Below are 20,266 nucleotides of genomic sequence, written 5' to 3' on the forward strand. Positions count from 1 at the left end.
AATTTTGTTTGAGATCCCAAGCTCAATATTTAAATCGATTATTAAAAAAAATAAAAATTTTGAATCTAAATAAACTTTCAAAAAGTGAGATTTTTACATGTCTAAATCTCCAATCTTAATATTCAAACAAATCAGCTTTGGAGATGAGTCGATCAATGAGATTACGTTTATTGTGACAGATTTAGATATATTTGAGATCATCAATGACAAATCTAAAATCATTGATTAGTTGAGATAATAAAAATGGTGAGATTCTTTGACGGCAAAACAGTAGTAGATCTAACGAAGATAAATGGTAGTATAGTCGACCACGATAAATGATGGTAGAGCTAGTATGAACGTCTCTATTTCGAGAGAGAATAGAGGAAGAAAAAGAAAAGAGATCGTGAGAGAATGGTAGAGCCGGTGAGGATACTGACAGTGATCTCCATAAACACGAACAGAGATAAATTTTAGAGGATATTCTATTACAAAACTCCTATATATATATATATTGAAGGACAAAATTGTCCATAAAATATATAAAAATAAAATTTATGTCCTTTATGAAGGAGAAATATGGTTTTCGAGCAATTTAGAAAGTAGAAAACCTTCAGTTGCCCTTATAAAAATAAAAAGTAAAAAAATTGGTATGATTTTGTTATTTTTAATTTTTTTTTTTTTTTGGATAAATGAATGCCTGAACTGACTTACATGTATCTTTACTAATTTCAAAAACCTAAAGTTAATGAACATGTATACTTCCGATATTCATATATCTAGGCTTCTTACAAGTTGGGCTCATAATTTTGTTTATAAGACTTAAAATTCGTAGCAAAGTTTTACAAAAGAGTAAGATTACAATTATACACTTTTTTACAATAAATTTTTTTATCACCTAATCATAATAGAAGTGGGTTTCATATTATGTAATGATGTGGGATCCACTCTATTGTAAAAAAATTGTGGAAAAAATATGCGGCTATAGTATGACTCATCTTTTTAATAGGGCGTTCCTGTTATAAATTTAAGAGCAATGGTAGAGGGCTCAAATTCTGTGGCTCAAATGGCCAAAACGACGTCGTTTTGAGTACAAAACAACATCAAAATGGCCAAAACGACGTCGTTTTGGCCATTTGAGCAACATTTGAGCCACAGAATTAGGGCCCCCAAACATTTTTCTAAATTTAATTTTCAAACTTATTTGGTAACTAGGAGGCTCCGTTTATTTTGGGAGATAGAATGGAGGGGATTGATAGTGAGGGGATTAATAGTGAGGGAATTGTTAATTGATAGTGAGGAAATTAATAGTAAGAGGATTAATAATGAGGAATTGTTAAATTATTTTTATATAAAATAATAAAATAAATAAAAAAATATAAAAAATTAAACATTATATTTTTTAAAAAAATTCCCAATATATAAAAAATAAAAAAATTTCTAATCCCCTCACTATTTTCTAATACCATCTCTACCTCCTCCTTACCAATCCCCCTTTCAAGGGTATTAGTAATACCAAGGGACTAATAGTCCCAAGGCTATCTCTGCAAACAAACAAGGGCATTAGTAATACCTTGGTATTACTAGTCCCAATACCCTCCCTATAACCTAAAACAAACGGGGCCTTAAGGTGATAAGGACATGCATTTCCTATTAGATTGTGTTTGTTTTGTGTTAAAGAACTTTTAAATATTATAAGTTGAGATCTATGTTAAAAAACAAAATATTATAAGTTGATCAGATTAAATTGGACCAAGAGCGCCTACGCAAAGAACTGATTCTATACTTTTCCATTTTTACATATCCGTTTTTAACAAAATTGATATTTGTGAATTCGTTTTTTGAAATCTTTCTAACAATATCAATATTGAATATGGAATTTCAATAATAACAAAAAAATAGAATGATTTTTCGGTCAATCAAAATAGCAAAACAACATTTTTTTTAATAAGTGTTTGAAACTGATGGATAGATCTCAAAAATAAATAAATAAAATAAATATGGAATTAATTATTTTTTATCCAAAACAATCTACCGAGTCCAAAATAATGTCATGTTAAAGTTTTAACAACATAAATGAATTTTTTATTTATTTATTTTATTTTATTTTTTTTTACAACGTTAGATACTTATCCAAATTCACGTACCTATTGGAGACAAATAAGTTAAAATAACTAGGACAGATAAGTAAAAATATGGGACAGATAGATTAATATAATTTAGACAAATAAGTTAAAAATATGGGGCAGTTAAAATAATTTGGACATGTTAAAAATATTGGGACACAATTTGACCAGGTTCAAAGAAGTATGTTGTAAAAAAAAAATAAAATCGTTTATAATGTTAAAATTTCAATAAGTCATAACTTTGTGCTTGATGGTGGTTTTTGACGATCATTTTTTATTCCACATATTTTTTTGAGATTTGAGCACACATTTTTGAAAAAATATTATTTCTTTGTTTTAATTGATCAAAAAATCAATCTGTTCATTTTTTTTAAATCTTAAATTCAATATTGATCTTGTTTGAATAACTTCGAAAAGACAAATTTATAGATAATTTTATTAAAAACTGATTTGTAAAGCCCAAGTTATAAGATTTTAAATTTTTTTAACACAAAATACAAGCAAAAATGTCCAAAATTATTCATATCACTGCATGCTTGAACTTACAAACCAAGAAGTAACATGCGTGTTTTTAGGGTAAATTATAAATATACCTCCTGACGTTTAATTAAAATATGAATCGTTTCTTGTTATTTTAGAAATTACATTTCACCCCCCTAAGATTTCTAATTTCATAACAAATCGTCCTTTTATTAATAAATTATCAAATTAATTAACAGTTTTTAATAATATTATAAATATATTTCAATTAATAATTTAGATAATTTTATTATTGTATAGGAGAGCAATTATGAGTTCTATTTTTTTAATTAATTCTGTTAAATAAAAAAAATATAATAACAGAGCATTTATAATTTTTCAAATCACAAAAAATAATTTATATTTTAAAAAAAAATCTTGAAATGTATTTATAATTTACACTGTTTTTATAACCAACAAAGACCGAAGTTTCGAGATTTGTACCAAAACAGTCAATGTTAAGACTTTTCACCAAAATTTATTTTTTAATATGATTAAATTTAATATTAAAAAAACTAATTATAATTTTTCTAAAAAAACAATTGAACAATTTTGGGATGTTTGATAACTTAATTCAACATTTAAAATTAAACGTATTAAGTAATAAGCAATTAAGTTCGTTTGATAAAAACAATTGATATCATTTAAAAATTTAGATACCTCTTAAAATATAAGCTAAAACTTAAAAAAAATTTAAGTCATATAAAACTTACTTAATTCTAACTGAATTTATAAATATTAAACATAACCATCGATTTACACTATTATAAACTCACCACCACTATCACCTGCCATCATTACCACTACCATTACCATTATTATCATGCCACCACCACCACTACCGCTACCGCTACCACCACATCATGTCACCGCAACCACCACCACTGCTATCACCACCGTTACTGTTACCATCACTACCACTGCTGTTACCACCAACACCATCATTCTGCTGCCAACACCACTACCACTTACTATTATTATCTTCATCACAATTGGTATTGTTGTCATAAGTATCGTCATTTTACTACTGTGGCCACTACTGTCACCATCAACACTGCCACTATTATCGCCACTACCATGTCATCACCATCGTTGCCGCCACCATTACCACTACGACAACCATCACAATATAAACATTGAAATATACAATTTAAAAATAATAAATTTCAAATTTGATCTTATATATATCAAATAATTTATTTTTAATTCAACACTTAAATTTTTATCAAACAATTTTTTAATTAAAAAATTCAATATTCAACTTTCAATACATAATTTCCGATCTCCAATTTTATCAAATCACTTATTTTGTTAAAAAAGCGTTTACATGGACTATATACATTATATACTTTTGGATAAATTACAAACACACCCCTTATTATTTACTTAAATTATAAATTATTTCTTGTAATCTTAAAAATTACATTATGCTCCGTAAGGTTTTTAATTTCATAACAAATAGGTCCTTTTATTAATAAATCATTAAATTAATTAACAATTTTTAATAATGTTAAAATTTTATTTCAATTAATAATTTAGGTAATTTATTATTATATAGGTAAACAGTTAGAAATTTCAGTTTTTCAATTAATTATTTTAAATAAAAAATTCTGATAGGGAGGTATTTGTAATTTTTCAAACTATAGGGGACAATTCGTATTTTAAGCAAATCTCAGAAGCAATTCGTACTCTAATTTAAAAAATTCAACATTCAACTTTCAATACATAATTTTTGATCACCAAGGCTCGAATACCCTTGGGCCTAGGCCTAATTTTCTAGCCTGTGGACTGGCTTGGCCCGGATTTTGGCGGGAACCCATGAGGCTCGACATGGGCTAGTTTGGACCCAAGTTTGAGTGGGCTGGGCCGGGCCAAATTTGCACCCTAATGGCCCAATAATGAATGCCTTTTCTTAACTAAAAAAAAAGAAAGACTCGTCTCCTGTCCGTTTTTAGATTAGACAGTGCTGTTGAGTTTCCGTGAGCCCATCACAAAATCCACATTAATGATTTGAATTATCAATATGTATAACTTGACGAATATTTCATTTTTGTAAAAAATTACGTTGATTGGACGTCGATAACCATTTGATCGGATCACATTTCTATCAACATTGAGTATAATTTTAAATTAATTATTGATAAAAATATAATTTGATCAAATGACAATCAATATTCAATTAATATAATTTTTTATAAAAATAAACTATCTGATAAATTTTATATGGCTCCGTTTAGCAAGAGCTAAACGGGTTTTTTTTTGTTTTTTTAACCACAAAAGATAAAATAGGCTATTTTAGCCACAAAAAATAAAATATCACATCCAACCCATAATCATTACATTATTCTCTCACAAAAAAGTTAAAAAACCAAAAAACTCTTTCCAAATCAAACTTTTTAACCCAGACTAAAATAGTAAAAAAAAACCAAAAAATTAAAAAACCAACCCACTTCTCAAAAAGAAGATTTAAACCATTCGGATTTAAACCATTCGAATTGCCAATACAACTATGCAGCGAACCCACAAAATCTAAAAATCTGATCCAATCTGATTATGGACGGGGCACAAGCCACATCCACAAGTAAAACATTTGAAAACAAAAAACGAAGATACCGTGGTTGCGTTGCGTGGATGGATAAGTACCAACGTCGTCTGTTTGTTATTTATTTATTTTGTTGTTTTCAGGCATTGACAATAGTCTCATTCCCTCAAGCCAACCATGACTGAATTTCGAGTGTTTCTTTCTACGCAATCATAGTTCTCTTTTCCGAGAAATCTATGGGTTCAATTTTCTATGTGCTCTCCTCATGGTTTTGCTTATAGTTCAGTTTCTACTTCGTGGGTTTTATCTCATCTCATGGCATTGGCTTCAATTTTCTTCACACAGAAACATAGAAATTTCGAAGAACAGCTACAACTACCATGGATTCACAGTTGGGATTCATCGAACAATCGTTCAATTCTCGATACCCATTTTGGGTCCGCCAAGTGCTCGACGAATTGCCTGATAGCTTCATCATAACTGACCCGTGCACTTCTGGGCACCCAATTGTTTTCGCTTCCAGAGGATTCTTCAAAATGACTGGTTTTTCAAGGGACGAAGTGATCGGCAAGAATGGGAGAGTTTTTCAGGGCCCCAAGACTAGCCGGAGATCGGTAATGGAGATTAGAGAGGCAATCAGAGAAGAGAGGACTATACAAACCAGTATATTGAATTATCGTAGAGATGGGTCACCATTTTGGATGTTGTTTCACTTGTGTCCTGTGTTTAGTAAAGAGGATGGGAGTGTGATTTATTTTGTTGGAGTTCAAGTGCCAATTGTCCGAAAACAGAGGCATTTGAGAAGTGGGTTTGGAAGGATTGGGGTTAGCTTGTGTGAAGATAGTTCTGGGTTTGGTGAGTCTCTACTTGGTTCTTGCAGGAGGGAGGTATGCTTGGATTCTGTAGTGGAATTGGGTCGTGTATTGGCTATGGATTTGGTGTTGGGTTCAGATGATAGAGGTTTGTTCTTCAGTTAATAATTTATATTTGATCTTACATTGGTTGTTCATTCTCATTAGACTATGCTAATTGTTATGCAACCTCAGTCTTAGGCTGTGTTTGGTTGGGATTGGGAGGGATTTGGAAAAGGAAAGGAAAAAGGTGCGTAAAACTAGATAAAATGTATATAGATAAACTTGATAACAAGACCATTGGTTGGGGAATTTGGGAAGGGACTAGGAAAGAAAAAAGGTATATTTTATTCACATTTTATCTATTTTTTTCCTTTTCCGTTTTCCTTTCCTAGTCCCTTCCCAAATCCCCCAACCAAAAACAAAAACAGAGGTTCCTTTTTTAAGTCACCAATGGTCTTGTTAGATTGTGTTTCTTGACATTCTTGCGGTTGCTTATACTGGTTCTTATCTTTCAAAAATTGTAATTTGGTAGAACTTCTTATGGGTCTATTGATTTCCATGAGTTTAGATGGGTTCTTATTGGGAACTTCGGCATATGTATTAGTTTAGTTGCCTATTTCTCATTTCCACTAATCATAGAGCTAACGCGATCTGTAATCTGTCTCTCTTGACTACTTATTTGCATTTATACTTGTAATCAACTTTAACAGTCCATTCGGATTGAGTGATTTGGAGTGAAAAGAAAAGAAATGGATTGTAATCTGTCTCTCTTGACTACTTATTTGCATTTATACTTGTAATCAACTTTAACAGTCCATTCGGATTGAGTGATTTGGAGTGAAAAGAAAAGAAATGGATTTCTGTTGATTGTTTGGATTACGAAAAAGTAGAGAAATGAGGAGAAATGGAGAGAAATTGATTTCTCTTACAACCACTTTTGAATCACACCAAAATTGGAGAGATTGGGAGAGAAAAGAAATGGAATGATTACTAATTTTATGTAATACCAAAATTGTCCATCTAAAAGTACTAAAGACATAAAAGCATAAAAGGTTTTTTTTTTTTTTTTTTTTTTTCTGGGTAATATAACCTGGAAGAGTTTATTTACTTTTTTTTATGTAGTCTATCCAAACAAGATTGGAGAGAAATCACAATCTTTCTTTTCTCTCCAGCATAACCAAATAAGAGGGGGAGAAATCCTAGTATTTTCTCTCCTGGTTCAAGAAACAATTTGACTTGTTTTGGGTCTTTTGACTATTTAGCTCGTCTGATTATGAATTTTCATAATTATTAATTATTTAGATTTTCCTATAAGCGTTTACCATCAAAATCATGATTAGATATTGCATTCACTTTTCTAATTATGTTGTGTAAGCTTTCCAATTTAATTTCCTCTGGTTCTCATTTCTGGGTCAGGCTTAAGGAACTTATAGTAAGGTTCTAATGCTCCGATTTTTAATGTACAGAGTTAGAAGTTGATGAGCACTGCGAGGCAAGTGATCTAGAGAAGCGAAAGGCTGCAACTGCCATTAACAACATATTCTCTGTGCTAAGCCACTATAGTAAGTTAACAGGTACACTAGTTTGTGGGAAGAGATGCGGCTTATCTGGGATGGGTCTTCTTGGTTCATCATTAAACATATCTCTTGGTAGAATCAAACAAAGTTTTGTATTGTGAGTTGTTGCAAATTTCTACTTTTCTCGTAATACCATGGATATAATTCTACTTTACTAAGGTTGTCCATTTATTTGCTTTGCATTTCTGGAAACATATATGCGTCTCCTTGCAGAACCACTCCGCACTTACCTGACATGCCTATTGTGTACGTGAGTGATGCCTTCCTAAAACTGACAGGTGCTCAAATTGTGTACTTAGTTTAGACTGCTATTACAAATTTGATTTATCTCATTTGGGACATTTCCTAGCCTAAGATCAGAGATGGGTCCAGTTCATATACGCATAATGCATGGAACTCTGACTTCTGAACTTTTTCATCCTTGTGAATATCATTTTCTTCAACAGGCTATGCTAGACATGAAGTTTTGGGTCGCAATTGTAGATTTTTAAGGGGGGCGGATACGGATTTCAAAACCATATTCCAGGTGGTTATTCTCCATTTTAGCTCTTGATCTTTTTAATTGACATCAAATAGTAAAATCCATAATTGTCTTCGCCTTGTAATAACTTTGCCACTATGTGACGGAAAGAGTGGATTCAGTTCTATTGAATGACAAAATAATAAATGGTGGCAAGGTGATTTTACTGTGTTCCATATTGGCTTTTTGTTATGCAGATAAAGGAAAGCATTCAAACTGAGCTAGCATGCACAGTTTGTATCTTAAATTACAGGTAGATACTTACCTATACTTCTAACTATGTCATGAAGGATATGCATATTAATTTTTGGATTTAGACTCAATTTTTCTCTTTGGTGCTTTATTATCAGGAAGGACAAAAGTTCGTTTTGGAACTTGCTTCACATTTCACCTGTTCGGAGTGCTTCTGGGAAGGTGTGCATATTACCTTTCATTACTTCTTATTATTATGTGTTAGAATTTACCATCACCTACCACCAATTTACCATCACCTACCACCACCTACTCCTCACCTACTCCTCACCTACTACACTCACTCTCTCCTATATAATGAGCCACTCACCATTTGTAATATAGATATCAATCAAACATCAATCAATAATACATACAAGTCATTCTCTCTATCAATTTATTTTTTACGTGGTATCAGAGCAAGGTTAAGAATTTAGTATTTTTTTTTCGCGTCACCGGCGGGCGGCAACCTCGCCTTAGCCGCTCGCCGGACCTCAATCTAGTCCACTAGAATTTTCTACACATACCTTGAAATTTCTTCGAGTCCACCACCTTCAATAAACCCAACTGGCTCTATCAAAAGACACAGATGGCATAAACACACACACAATGGAAAGGGAAAAGTATTGTTACAGGGATGTGCTGCCATTTACAGCAATGGTGACGATGGAGTGCATCAACGTCGGTCTCAACACCTTATTCAAAGCAGCCACCGTCCATGGCATGAGCCGTTACGTCTTCGTCGTCTACGCTTATGCTGTCGCTGCTCTTGTCCTCCTCCCTTCCCCTTTCTTCTCTCGCAGATCAACAGAGCTGCCTCCTCTCAACTCCTCCATCGCATGTAAAATCTTCCTTCTCGGGCTGATCGGGTGTACGTCTCAGATATTGGGATATACAGGGATCCATTACAGCTCTCCCACACTTGCTTCAGCCATCAGCAACCTCGTCCCTGCTTTCACTTTTATACTTGCCCTCATTTTCAGGATGGAAAAGCTAGCACTGAGAAGCTCGCGCAGTCAAGCTAAAATCATAGGCACCGTAGTATCAATTTCAGGAGCATTTTTAGTAACTCTCTACAAAGGCACACCTATTGTGTTGAATCCATCACCTGCAGGTATGAGCATGCCTATTGCACATGTGGAAGAAAGTTGGCAAATGACTGAATTCTACATCAACAAGATTCTTGTAGAGTACAAAAATAAAGACCTGAATCACATGGCTTGTTCCCCCTCCATCTCGTCGGCAGACCTATGCACATGGGCACACACTCAACACACTGCCCCATACACACACATGACATCCCACTCTCTCTCTCATCTTTTCACACTTTCAAACCCACTTTAATCATTTCTCTTAATTTATTCCACCCACGTTATTTCACACTTTTCTTCTTTTATTTTAATATATATATATATCTATATTTTTTTATTATAATATATTTTTTCTTATCCCTACTTTTATTTTATTTTATTTTATTATCTTTTTCCATTATCTTATTATTATTTTTTATATTCCACAAAAAAAAAAAAAAAAAAAAAAAAAAACATAATCATCCTATCCTCCATCTCCCATTTATATATATATATATATATATATATTTAAATATAAAACAAAAAACAAACAAAAAAAAAAAAAAAAAAAAAAACCTCTTTTGGACAAACCCACACAGCACGCCATTTACTTTTCTTCAGCTTTTACTTTTCTTTTCTCTCCCACCAACACATCTTTTCCATCCATTCCCACCAAACTTTTCTTTGTTTTTAATATTTCCACCTGCTTCTCTTCTTTTCTTTCTTTTCTTTTCTTTTCTTTTTATTTATTTATTTATTTATTCATCTGTCCCAGCAAAAAATAAAAAAATAAAAAAATAAAAAAATACACACTCTTTTATTCATGTGGGGTTCACCCCGCTCCAAATTTTACACAACCACAAAACAACATTACAAAACATAAAAAAAATAAAAATAAAAATAAAAATAAAAATACAACAAAACACATCCACAGGCGGGATTTTTCTTCTCTACTCTGCCGCCGGTCTTTTCTTCTTGCCTCTGTCCTGGGCGGCCCTTACCGGCGTTGCCTCCGTGTTTCCCACTCCACTGGGCATGATCACTACTCCCTGCTCCTCCACTGCAGCATATGGCGGCCCTCCAAAACGGAACATCACGGTGGCCTTCCGCTTCAGCTCCTTATTTTCCGCCTTTAGCACACTTATCTCTGCTCGCGCATCCTTATACATGCGTTGGAGCAGAGCCAGCTGGGAGTTTAACTGCTGCACCTCATTTGCCCTACTCTGCAGCCGGTTCGACAAGTTTGTGACTGCCGTCATGGTTTCCACACATGACTTCAGAGTATACTGATTGGCCTCAATATCAGTTTGCACCGCCATTTTTTGCTCCACCGACCGCATCGGAAAGTTCAAAGGAGCAAACCCAGAAGTGTTTGGTTGGGGTTCACTGGCCACCGCACCAGTTATTTCTCTTGTGGACTCGTTCAGTTCTGGAAAGAGCGTAAGCAGACCACGGGAAGAGGAGGCCATGTTCTGGGTAGCTGGACGGGAAGAAGAGGCCATGTTATGGTTGCTGAGTGTTTCAGAGATGGGTTGGTTACAGAGTGTTTACAGAGTGTTACCAGTGTATCTCTCTCAGCCCACGAAGCGTTTTTCAGAGGTTTCAGACTGGTTTGATTTCCACATGTTCTCTCAGCCTCCGCCTTCATTTATATAGCACATGACGAAGAGGCCGACACGCGCACTGTCGATCACGTGCATCGCCGCGTGTCTGGCGCGCCTTTTGATGGCACGTCTTTTTATGGATTGGGCACGCCTTTTGATGGCACGCCTTTTTATGGATTGGGCACGCCTTTTGATGGCACACCTTTTGAAAGATTGGGCACACCTTTTGAGGGTGCGACTTTTTAAGGGTCCGACAAGACTCTGTAAACTGTCCCGACATTGATTCCGGTTAGTTTCTACAAGGGTCCGACAAGACTCTGTAAACTGTCCCGACATTGATTCCGGTTAGCTCCTTTATGGGTCCGACAAGACTCTGTAAACTGTCCCGACATTGATTCCGGTTAGTTTCTACAAGGGTCCAGCAAGACTCCGTAAACTGTCACAACATTGTCTGCTACAACGGTCCGACATGACCCCATAAACTGTCTTCTACATCGGTCTGACACCACCATCCAGTGGCCTCTACACCGTTATGACACCACCATACAGTGTCTCTACCACGTTATGAGACCCCCATACAGTGTCCTCTACAACGTTATGACACCACCATCCAGTGTCTTCACCAACGGTCTGACACGACCATACAGTGTCTCCTATCCTTTTTTATTTTTATGTATTTTCTTGTTTTGTTCCTCTCTTCAAACTCAAGTTGGTTAGTTTCTATCCTCCTTGAGTTTGCGGGGGGCTGTTAGAATTTACCATCACCTACCACCAATTTACCATCACCTACCACCACCTACTCCTCACCTACTCCTCACCTACTACACTCACTCTCTCCTATATAATGAGCCACTCACCATTTGTAATATAGATATCAATCAAACATCAATCAATAATACATACAAGTCATTCTCTCTATCAATTTATTTTTTACATTATGCAAATGAATTTTTGTTTCCCATGGTTTAAGGTTTCTAAACAGGATGGTTGTTCAATCTTCCTGTTGTCAACTTTCTGTCCTTCTACTTAGCTTGGAAACAGGGACAATAGGAAAATACAAAGCCATTGGATCCAGCAGTCGTAAAAAAAATAAAAAAACCTTATATCAGGGGTTTAACCACCCCTCCTCCCTCCCCCATGACCGTGTGCGTTTGCGCACACCACCACATGCACAGCCATAAATAAATAATAAATTATAAATAAAACTGAAATTCTTGTTCTAGTTGTCGTTGGGTAGAAGTGGATGCCTATTAGATTATTACCAAAGTTTGGCTCTGGCAATAGCCATTTTCACATGTAACATTTTTTTTTCTTTATCCCTGTTTTGGAAGTCTGATAAAACCATGTAGACATGAAATTCTTTCTTCAGTCTGGAATTCTTTTTTCCCCATCCCCTTTTTTGGAAGTCTGATAAAACCTTGTAGATGTGAAAATTCTTTTTTCAGTCTGGAATTCTTTTTTCTTTATCCCCTTTTTTGGAAGTCTGATAAAACCATGTAGACATGAAAATTCTTTCTTCAGCCTGGAAATTTGATCAAACTAGTTTAGCATTGTCGACAATGTTGGACATGTACTGTTGTGTGCTTTATTTTGGTATCACCAAAGATGTTGGTACAACTGGATGCTTCTTTTCTTTTCTTTTTTCTTTTTTTCTCCACACCCTTTGTCTTTTATTTAGCTTTTGTATTGCAATGCACAAAGTTCCACTAAATTGTTGTTTTCCAGTATTAATTGGTAGTTCTCTCTCTCTCTCTACATATACCCGGACACATTCCTGAAAACATCTGAAAATATAATAGCATTTTAATTTTATGCAAATAGTTTTGACACTGAATTCTTATGTGTGTTTATGATATTGAATATACATGTCTGTTTGTGTGTTTATATATATATATACATTTATATTATCTGGGTAAATTTGTTTTTTCCCGTATTATCCATCTCATTGAACTTGAAAGCTTTTAACTGGGCTTTATTGCTTCTAGTAAATTGGCTAGTTTGTCAATGTGATAAGTTAGGAGGAGCCAAATATTAGAAATTCCATCAAGGTGATTGGGATAGATTTCCTTGGTGTTAGACAACCCGGTAGTTTATTCTCTAAGATGGTAGATTCTTCAGATAAGGTTGAAAACATGAACGGATTCTCTGGAGTGTGACCCCTATGTTTATGCAATCAAGTACAATAAGAAAAGTTCTCTCTCAGGGAAGGAGAGGCTGTTGAAGTGATTCCTTCGTTGCCTTTTCTCATAGCTGGGTCAGTAGCATGATCATGGCTTTTAATTACTCCTATTAGACTGACACCCACTTGCACACAGATTGAGTATAAGAGAGAGAAAGGTAGCAGCATTAAAGATTGAGGCACTTGTAACAGATAAAAATGTGTGTGTGGAGGTATTGCACAATCACTACTACCCTGGTCACAAGTTTCAAACCCCACACCAAAGTTAAAGATGTTCCTCAAATGTGCACTAGCACAGTAGCTTGTGATGGTGTGCACACATGCATGCCTTTGTCGATGAGGCATACACCTTCAATACTGTTAATTATGAGGTTTAAGCGTTACTACTCTTTAAGAGTTCTACAAGGCTTATGCTTCACATCTGTGGCACAAAATTTGTTAGAACTTTGAGGGCCCTTGTCATGACTCGGTCTGTGAGGCTTAGTTCTCATATCTGCATATCTGCTGCCACTACCATAAGCTTCTTCTATGTTTGAATTGATTTTTTAGAAAGAAACAACCGCAGGTAAACAAAAAGGGATGGAGAGTGGAGTTCTGTTGTGCAAATTTTTGTTTATAAATTATTATTTATTATTATTATTTTTCATATCTATTTCAATGTTGCTCAATGCAGCCGCCCCACTAACTGAAGATGTCTTGCCACCATACTGAAATAAGAAAACTCATGTCTTGACGTGTGTACTCCTTCCAAACACAGTTAGTGTCCCTTCCCCAATCATATATTTTCACTACTCCTACGTTCTCTCATTACTAACTAGTTCATGTTGATGCCTCATTATGGCTTAAGTTAATTTTCTTAAGTTGTGCTTTCCGCTAGTCCATAATGAATTTGGGAGTTATTCTTTGGTTTGCATACCTTCTTTATGTACTCTAAAAGTGTAGAAAAATCCTTTACTAAATGGATATGGCTTCTCTATGATATTTATCGATATTGAATCATTTTCTGCTATTGTTCCTGCTGGCTAGTTTCGACTATCACATCTGCTATTTGCTTCTGAATGCTGCTATTGCACTTTTCTGCTGTTTTTGCGTTATTATGCTATTCACCTTCTTGATGTATATATATTCGGCTTTTAATTCTGATCTTTTATATTAATTCTCACTTGCATTAAAAAATTAAAAAAATAAAATAAAATAAAATCTACCTGTTGCCTATAATTTTTTGACTGATGGTGGTGAAGAGTGACTTTGATATAATTTCTGTAAGAGCTGAAGAAGTTTATTTGAATGGGTGACTTTTATGACTTACAGAAAGAATGGCTGTTCTGGAGCCAGACTCGTATATTTTTTAACAAATCTTGTAATGCTCCATTAGGAATCGACTTTCCAACCCCTCCATCTCCATCTCCATCTCCATCTCCATCTCCATCTAATTATCAATTCCTTGTCCTCAAAGCCAACAGAAATCAGAATAATTGCTGAAAAGTTGGAGCTAGAGTACTAGTTATGGTGTTCCAGTTATCACCAATCTTAAATCAGTCAGTATCCTCAAAAGGTGCAAAAAATTGATTGGCTTCCAAGGACATTTCTCCGCAAGGCTCCTTTTCAAAGAGCTTGGTGACTTCGTACCATTGAACCTCTATAACAACTCTTGATAACAAGATCTTATACTTCCTTTACATATAGGGCAATTTTTTTTGGTTTTCAGGGGAATGACTGACAGGTTTCAGTGAGATCACACCATGCACTTCCTGATTTTGCTTAAAATGCAGGAGAAAGAAGAAAAAAAGTTGCCTAGGATGACTAAAATCAACTTAATGTAAAATAATGAAAGCTACATTGAAATTTGCCTAGGATGACTGTTTGGAATTTTTACTTTTATACCCAACAAAAGTTTTATATATTTATATATATATTTTTTATTCCAAATGTTCCATGGTTCCAAACCTTTATTCTTGTCTTCTTTGAATTCTTAGCCACCAAAATAGGGTGACTGTGACAAGTGATAACATATAGGTATAGCAATTTTATCTTACTCAATAAATCCAGAAGAAGTGTACAATTACGAAGAATCCCTTGTAATTTTGGTTGATATTGAGCTCTTAATTTGTTTTCCATATATTTTATTTCTCGTCCCTTCTGGCATTTCATTACATAACCACAAGGGGAAATTATAATAAAACCTCAGGATTTGACTCTTATAACAAAATAAATTCTAAGTTTTTAATTTTGTCAATTTAAACTATATCTTTTTATTTGTTTTCAATTTAAACCATCTGTCTATTTTCGTTAAGCAAAACTGATGGAAAACATGATATTTTAATAATTAAATTCAACGAAAATAGATATTTTAGACATTTTATGTACATTTACATTTAATTTATTGACTGAAATACCATTTTTTTTTTGTTGGTTTTATTTAACGAAAATAGGCGAATGGTTTGGATTGAAAACAAATCAAAAGATTAGAATTTAAATTAATAAAATTAAAAATCCAGGGGCTAGTTTGTTACAAGGGACAAACTCTTGGGTTAACTAATTAATTAATTTTTTTTTGTAATTTTCCCTAACCATAAAGAACAACTCTCTCTTATGAAGTTTTTTCTCTTTTATTATGTCTATCACATGCAGATAGCGTATTATGTGGGGGTTCAGATGGACGAAAATTGCAAGAATCAGGATAAACAGGGGCTGAGCCCTCAGACAAGGCAACACAGTGTTGTGGGTGCAGTAAAGGTTGCAGTTAGGAGTTTGTTGATTGGTCCTGGTACCTCCATGTCATAGGGACAACTTTCCACCTATTCTTTGCTGCCGATTACAGGTTCTCCTATACTTTATTTAATATCTCGAGCACTGATTAGCTCTAGGTTGGAAGCTGAACTTAGAGAAACAGATAACTAATAAATAGCTGAATGCTTGTCAAATTACATGCTTGTAGATAAAAGAACAGATGTTTCAATTTATAGAGCTATTGATTATATTGCTGACTGTGTCCTATTCAAGATTGTTTCTATGACTGTATTTTAGCTTGAATGAAACAGATTAAAATGATTGCGATGATTGTGTATGGTATATATATTGATCTTATCATCTTGTGTTAATTTGATATATGAACATGGTCTAAAGAGCCACCAGATTTCCATGATTTGTTTAGAGGTGGCTTCCATTTTTGGGAAAATTTTGGGGGAATTCTGATTCAGATGGAGAACTTGGATTTGAAATGATGCAGCAAAATATTAACAAACTACCACATTGTTGAGATTTCTATTGTTTTGAATTCCATTTCCTTTGACTGAATTAAATGGGTTTTGGAGTGAATTGAACTGAAAATTTGTATATATACAAAATTTTCTATTTCAAATGATGTAACAGTCGTATTTATGAAATTATAAGCATAATGGTAAGTGTTGTAGGTGTTTCAACTTGAAATAAAAGCAGGGCTGAGCAACGAATCCGTGAAATTCGTAATCCGATCTAGTCCAGTCGAATCCAATCCAGTAGGTTTAGATTGGTTTTTTGAATCCGTGGTTCGGTTTCAGATTGCAAAATCAAAAATCCATAGTTCACGGATTGGTTCCGGATTGAACCCCATTGTTCCGGATTGGAACCGATCTGGACCGTAGACAAATAGTCTATATTTTTATTATACACTCTCCTGCATAATATCTTATCTTATTTCATATAAAACTTAAATCCAAACCTAAACTTGCATAGTATCTTTTTTTATTACTTTTGTTTGCTAGTTTTTAGTGTTAATTTGTAATGGTCTAAATACTTATGGTGGAACTAGTGTCCTTATGGTTGTTTAAATTCTAGAACAGTTTGTCGCTATTATGAAAAGACATGTTGCTATTGTGAAACTAATATGGTACTATATTTATATTTTTATGAAATTAAAGTGTTATATATATTTTTTTGTTATTTAATTATGTAAATCCGTGGTCCTAAACCGATCCAATCCGTGTTTAAATGAATTGGTTCGGATTGGTTCCACGATTTAAATGGATTGGATTGGTTCCAGTTTTTCAGGAACCGTAAATAACGGATTGGTCCTGATTTTACTCCAATTCGGTCCAATCCGGACCATGCTCATCCCTAAATAAAAGGGTCTGGGAACTGTTTACTCATTTGAAATTCGACAACCCTATTTGGTTGGACTTACTGGATAAGAGGGGATTGTAATCCATCGGACTGTTAGTCCTGGGATACATTGTCCCTGGACTATTTGGTTGGACTGGATTTGTATCCTATGTTTGTTTAATCATGGGATTAAATGTCTGGATTGTACTATTTTTAGTGAATCCAATGTTTGGTTGGATAGACTGGATAAGGATAAATGTTCAAAAGACTATTTTACCCTTGTAATTTATAATTTTTATTTAATGTATAATTTTAAATTTGTAATCTATAATTTATAATTTAACAACACTAAAATTTTTTTAATTTATAAGGCCATAATTTTTAATTTATTATTTTCAATTAAATTAAATTAATAATTAATAATTTATATTTTTTATTTAATATATAATTTTAAATTAACAACACTAAAAAAATAATTTTATTTAATATATAAATTTAATTTTTTAACAGCACTAAAAAAATTTAATTTATAAGGCCATAATTTTTGATTTATTATTTTAAATTAAATTAAATTTATAATTTATAATTTATATTTTTTATTTAATATATAATTTTAAATTAACAACACAAAAACTAATTTATAAATGTGCAAAAGACTATTTTACCATTTTTTAATTGTTTATTAAGTAATGGCATAAGGATAAAATGGACATTTCACACATTAGTCCCATGGGATACTATTCTCATGAAAATAGTCCCACCCGTCCCCCTAAGATATAATAATCCCTCATATGAGGTCCGGAGCAAAAAAATTGAACCAAACAATGGATTATTAGTCCAATCCTTAAAAAAAAACACCACCTAAGAGTCGAAAAAATGATTTTGTTTTCACTTATATTTTCTAAAGTAAAAAATTTGTACTCCTACCATATAGTTTTGCCATTTTAGTATAATGTCACAAACATCACCAAATGTACTAATAAAGGTATCAACTAGATACATTTAAAGTTAAGCTTCATATCAAGCTGTGGAACTTACATATAAGTCTTGAATCTTAATTGGTGTGTTTGTTGGTATATTTGTTACTATTCCTAGCATAACTGCTAAAAAAATACATTGAATGTTTGATATAGAATTTGTGTTCCTTGCTTTTTCGTTTTTGCTTGTGCGACTTGTCATTAGTTCTAGTTAAGTTGTAATTAATTTTTTTCCCCAAAATGGAGTATTTGGGGTGGTAAAGTTGCTAATGACTTTCAACTACAAATGGTAATCTTCGAACATTTTATGTTGGTAATGTGGAATATTATTTTGGAAAAGAGCTAAAAAAAAAAGTACATGTAAACCTCGTATTTATACATTTTTAATAAAATTTTGGCACACTAACAAATATATATAGATTCAATGTTAGGAAAGTCCTACACTGTAGCTTTAATGTTGTGTTTGGTTGGGGGATTTGAGGAGGGATTTGGAAAGGGAAAAGGAAAAGGTGTGTGAAACTAAGTGAAATATAAGCATGTTTTATTCACATTTCACCTACTGTTTCCATTTCTCTTTCCAAATCCCTCTCCAAATCCCCCAACCAAACACAGCATAAGAGAAGTGAACAAAGAAATGGCTTCATCATTTTATTCTCAAATTGGACCCTCAAGGACCAATGCTCCATAAACTATGGAGAGAGCTCATGTGAAGACTTCATGAACATCTAGAAATATGGGTGTTTAGTTATGCCTGGACACGTGGCATGATATGATAGGCTAAGGTGTATGGATATGGTCTAGTTAGGCTTTAGACGATCTGGCCTCTGAGTTCTGTTCAACTACTGATATGGCTGGGCCCGTGGGGCTTACTGTCAGAGGTTGTTGAGATGGCACCATAGGGTTGATTTGGCATATTGCTGCCAAATGGTTAGGTGGTGCTTCTCATGCAGAGTGACTGGATTCAATTGAAGCTGTTGGACCTTCTGATGGTACTTTGAAAGCCTGAGAGGCCTGCCATGCCTTTGGAAGGCTGCTTAGTTATTGCTGGAGAAACACCCTCATGTTCAGTAGCAGTCTAGCACAACACTTACGATATTAGGAGGTGTGTCTAATCTTTAACATCTTCCATTTGCATCTACAAAAATATAATGAGATATAAGTATATGATATAATATGTTGAAGTAAAACACATGTACAAAGAAAATTCATAAGAGAGAGAAAGAGAGCAAATATGAAGAATGACACTTCCCATGTGCTGTAGACTTGCCGGGTGGGCCATAAACTTTATTTTGAGTTGATCCAAACTGATAATGGGCTTTGGAGACACATTCATAGTTCATAGTAAATTGAAATAGTGGGGAACACTTGGGAGAATGTTGAAGGGAGAGAGAAAGAGAGTGCAAATGAAGCTGAGTAACGCACAGTTCTAAGCTAAATATAACAACTTTAATTTGGATATGTTTGCTAAGATACAGATATGGTGCACTGTTTAGTGAATATGTGCATATTCCATTACTGCTCATTACTGCTGGAGGCAACAGTGCAATAGCAGAGATGTGTTTGGCTGAAAGCTCTTGTGGGTGCAACGAGACGGAGTTCAAAGACAGATTCAAAGAGAACAAATGCCGAAGTAGGTCAGAGCCTTTATTTCTTATTGAGAAAATAATCAAGAAGAGCTAACTCATGAGAGGAGGTGAGTTAAAGATTCTTCCAAGCTCTTTCATGGTGGAAGTCTTGAGAGAGTGCCAAAATAAAGACGAAAAGTCCCATATTAGCGGAGTCTCTTCGGTTTAGACAAATGTGTATGACATTAAATGCTCAAATGGACTGCCAATTGGGCTTGAACTGATGTACCAAGCTTTTGACGTGCTTGGGCTTTGCTGTAGAAGCTGTAGATGACTTTTTTTTGGCCATTTTGCTACTAAAGAGTCCGAAATGGACTAGACTGAAGGTTTGAAGCTATCTGAAGGGCTGGACACTGCTCTGTTGTTGAAGTGTTGGACCGAAA

General features: G+C 33.9%; 1 protein-coding gene and 1 pseudogene across 3 annotated transcripts; both read left to right on the forward strand.

Moving 5' to 3' along the window:
• Positions 1 to 5,133: 5,133 nt before the first annotated feature.
• Positions 5,134 to 16,261, forward strand: LOC114322880 (protein TWIN LOV 1). 3 transcript variants are annotated; one of them, XR_014344297.1, is made up of 8 exons: positions 5,134 to 6,126; positions 7,487 to 7,694; positions 7,811 to 7,875; positions 8,044 to 8,123; positions 8,315 to 8,370; positions 8,468 to 8,531; positions 13,875 to 13,957; positions 15,833 to 16,261. XR_014344297.1 is itself a non-coding variant. In XM_082894437.1 (7 exons), exons 1-7 carry the CDS (start codon positions 5,547 to 5,549, stop codon positions 15,983 to 15,985), a joined length of 1,206 nt encoding a protein of 401 aa, XP_082750563.1. In that variant the 5' UTR covers positions 5,134 to 5,546; the 3' UTR covers positions 15,986 to 16,261. The 3 variants fall into 3 exon arrangements, 2 of the variants coding, with proteins under 2 accessions (XP_082750563.1, XP_082750565.1); XM_082894437.1 differs by lacking the exon at positions 13,875 to 13,957; XM_082894439.1 differs by lacking the exons at positions 7,811 to 7,875; positions 13,875 to 13,957 and having other exon boundaries at positions 5,176 to 6,126; positions 7,487 to 7,594.
• On the forward strand, positions 8,958 to 9,692 carry LOC145803261 (WAT1-related protein At3g28050 pseudogene; annotated as a pseudogene).
• Positions 16,262 to 20,266: the final 4,005 nt, after the last annotated feature.

Source organism: Camellia sinensis, chromosome 11, assembly GCF_055761805.1.
Source record: "Camellia sinensis isolate YWXY chromosome 11, ASM5576180v1, whole genome shotgun sequence".
Taxonomy (NCBI): domain Eukaryota; kingdom Viridiplantae; phylum Streptophyta; class Magnoliopsida; order Ericales; family Theaceae; genus Camellia; species Camellia sinensis.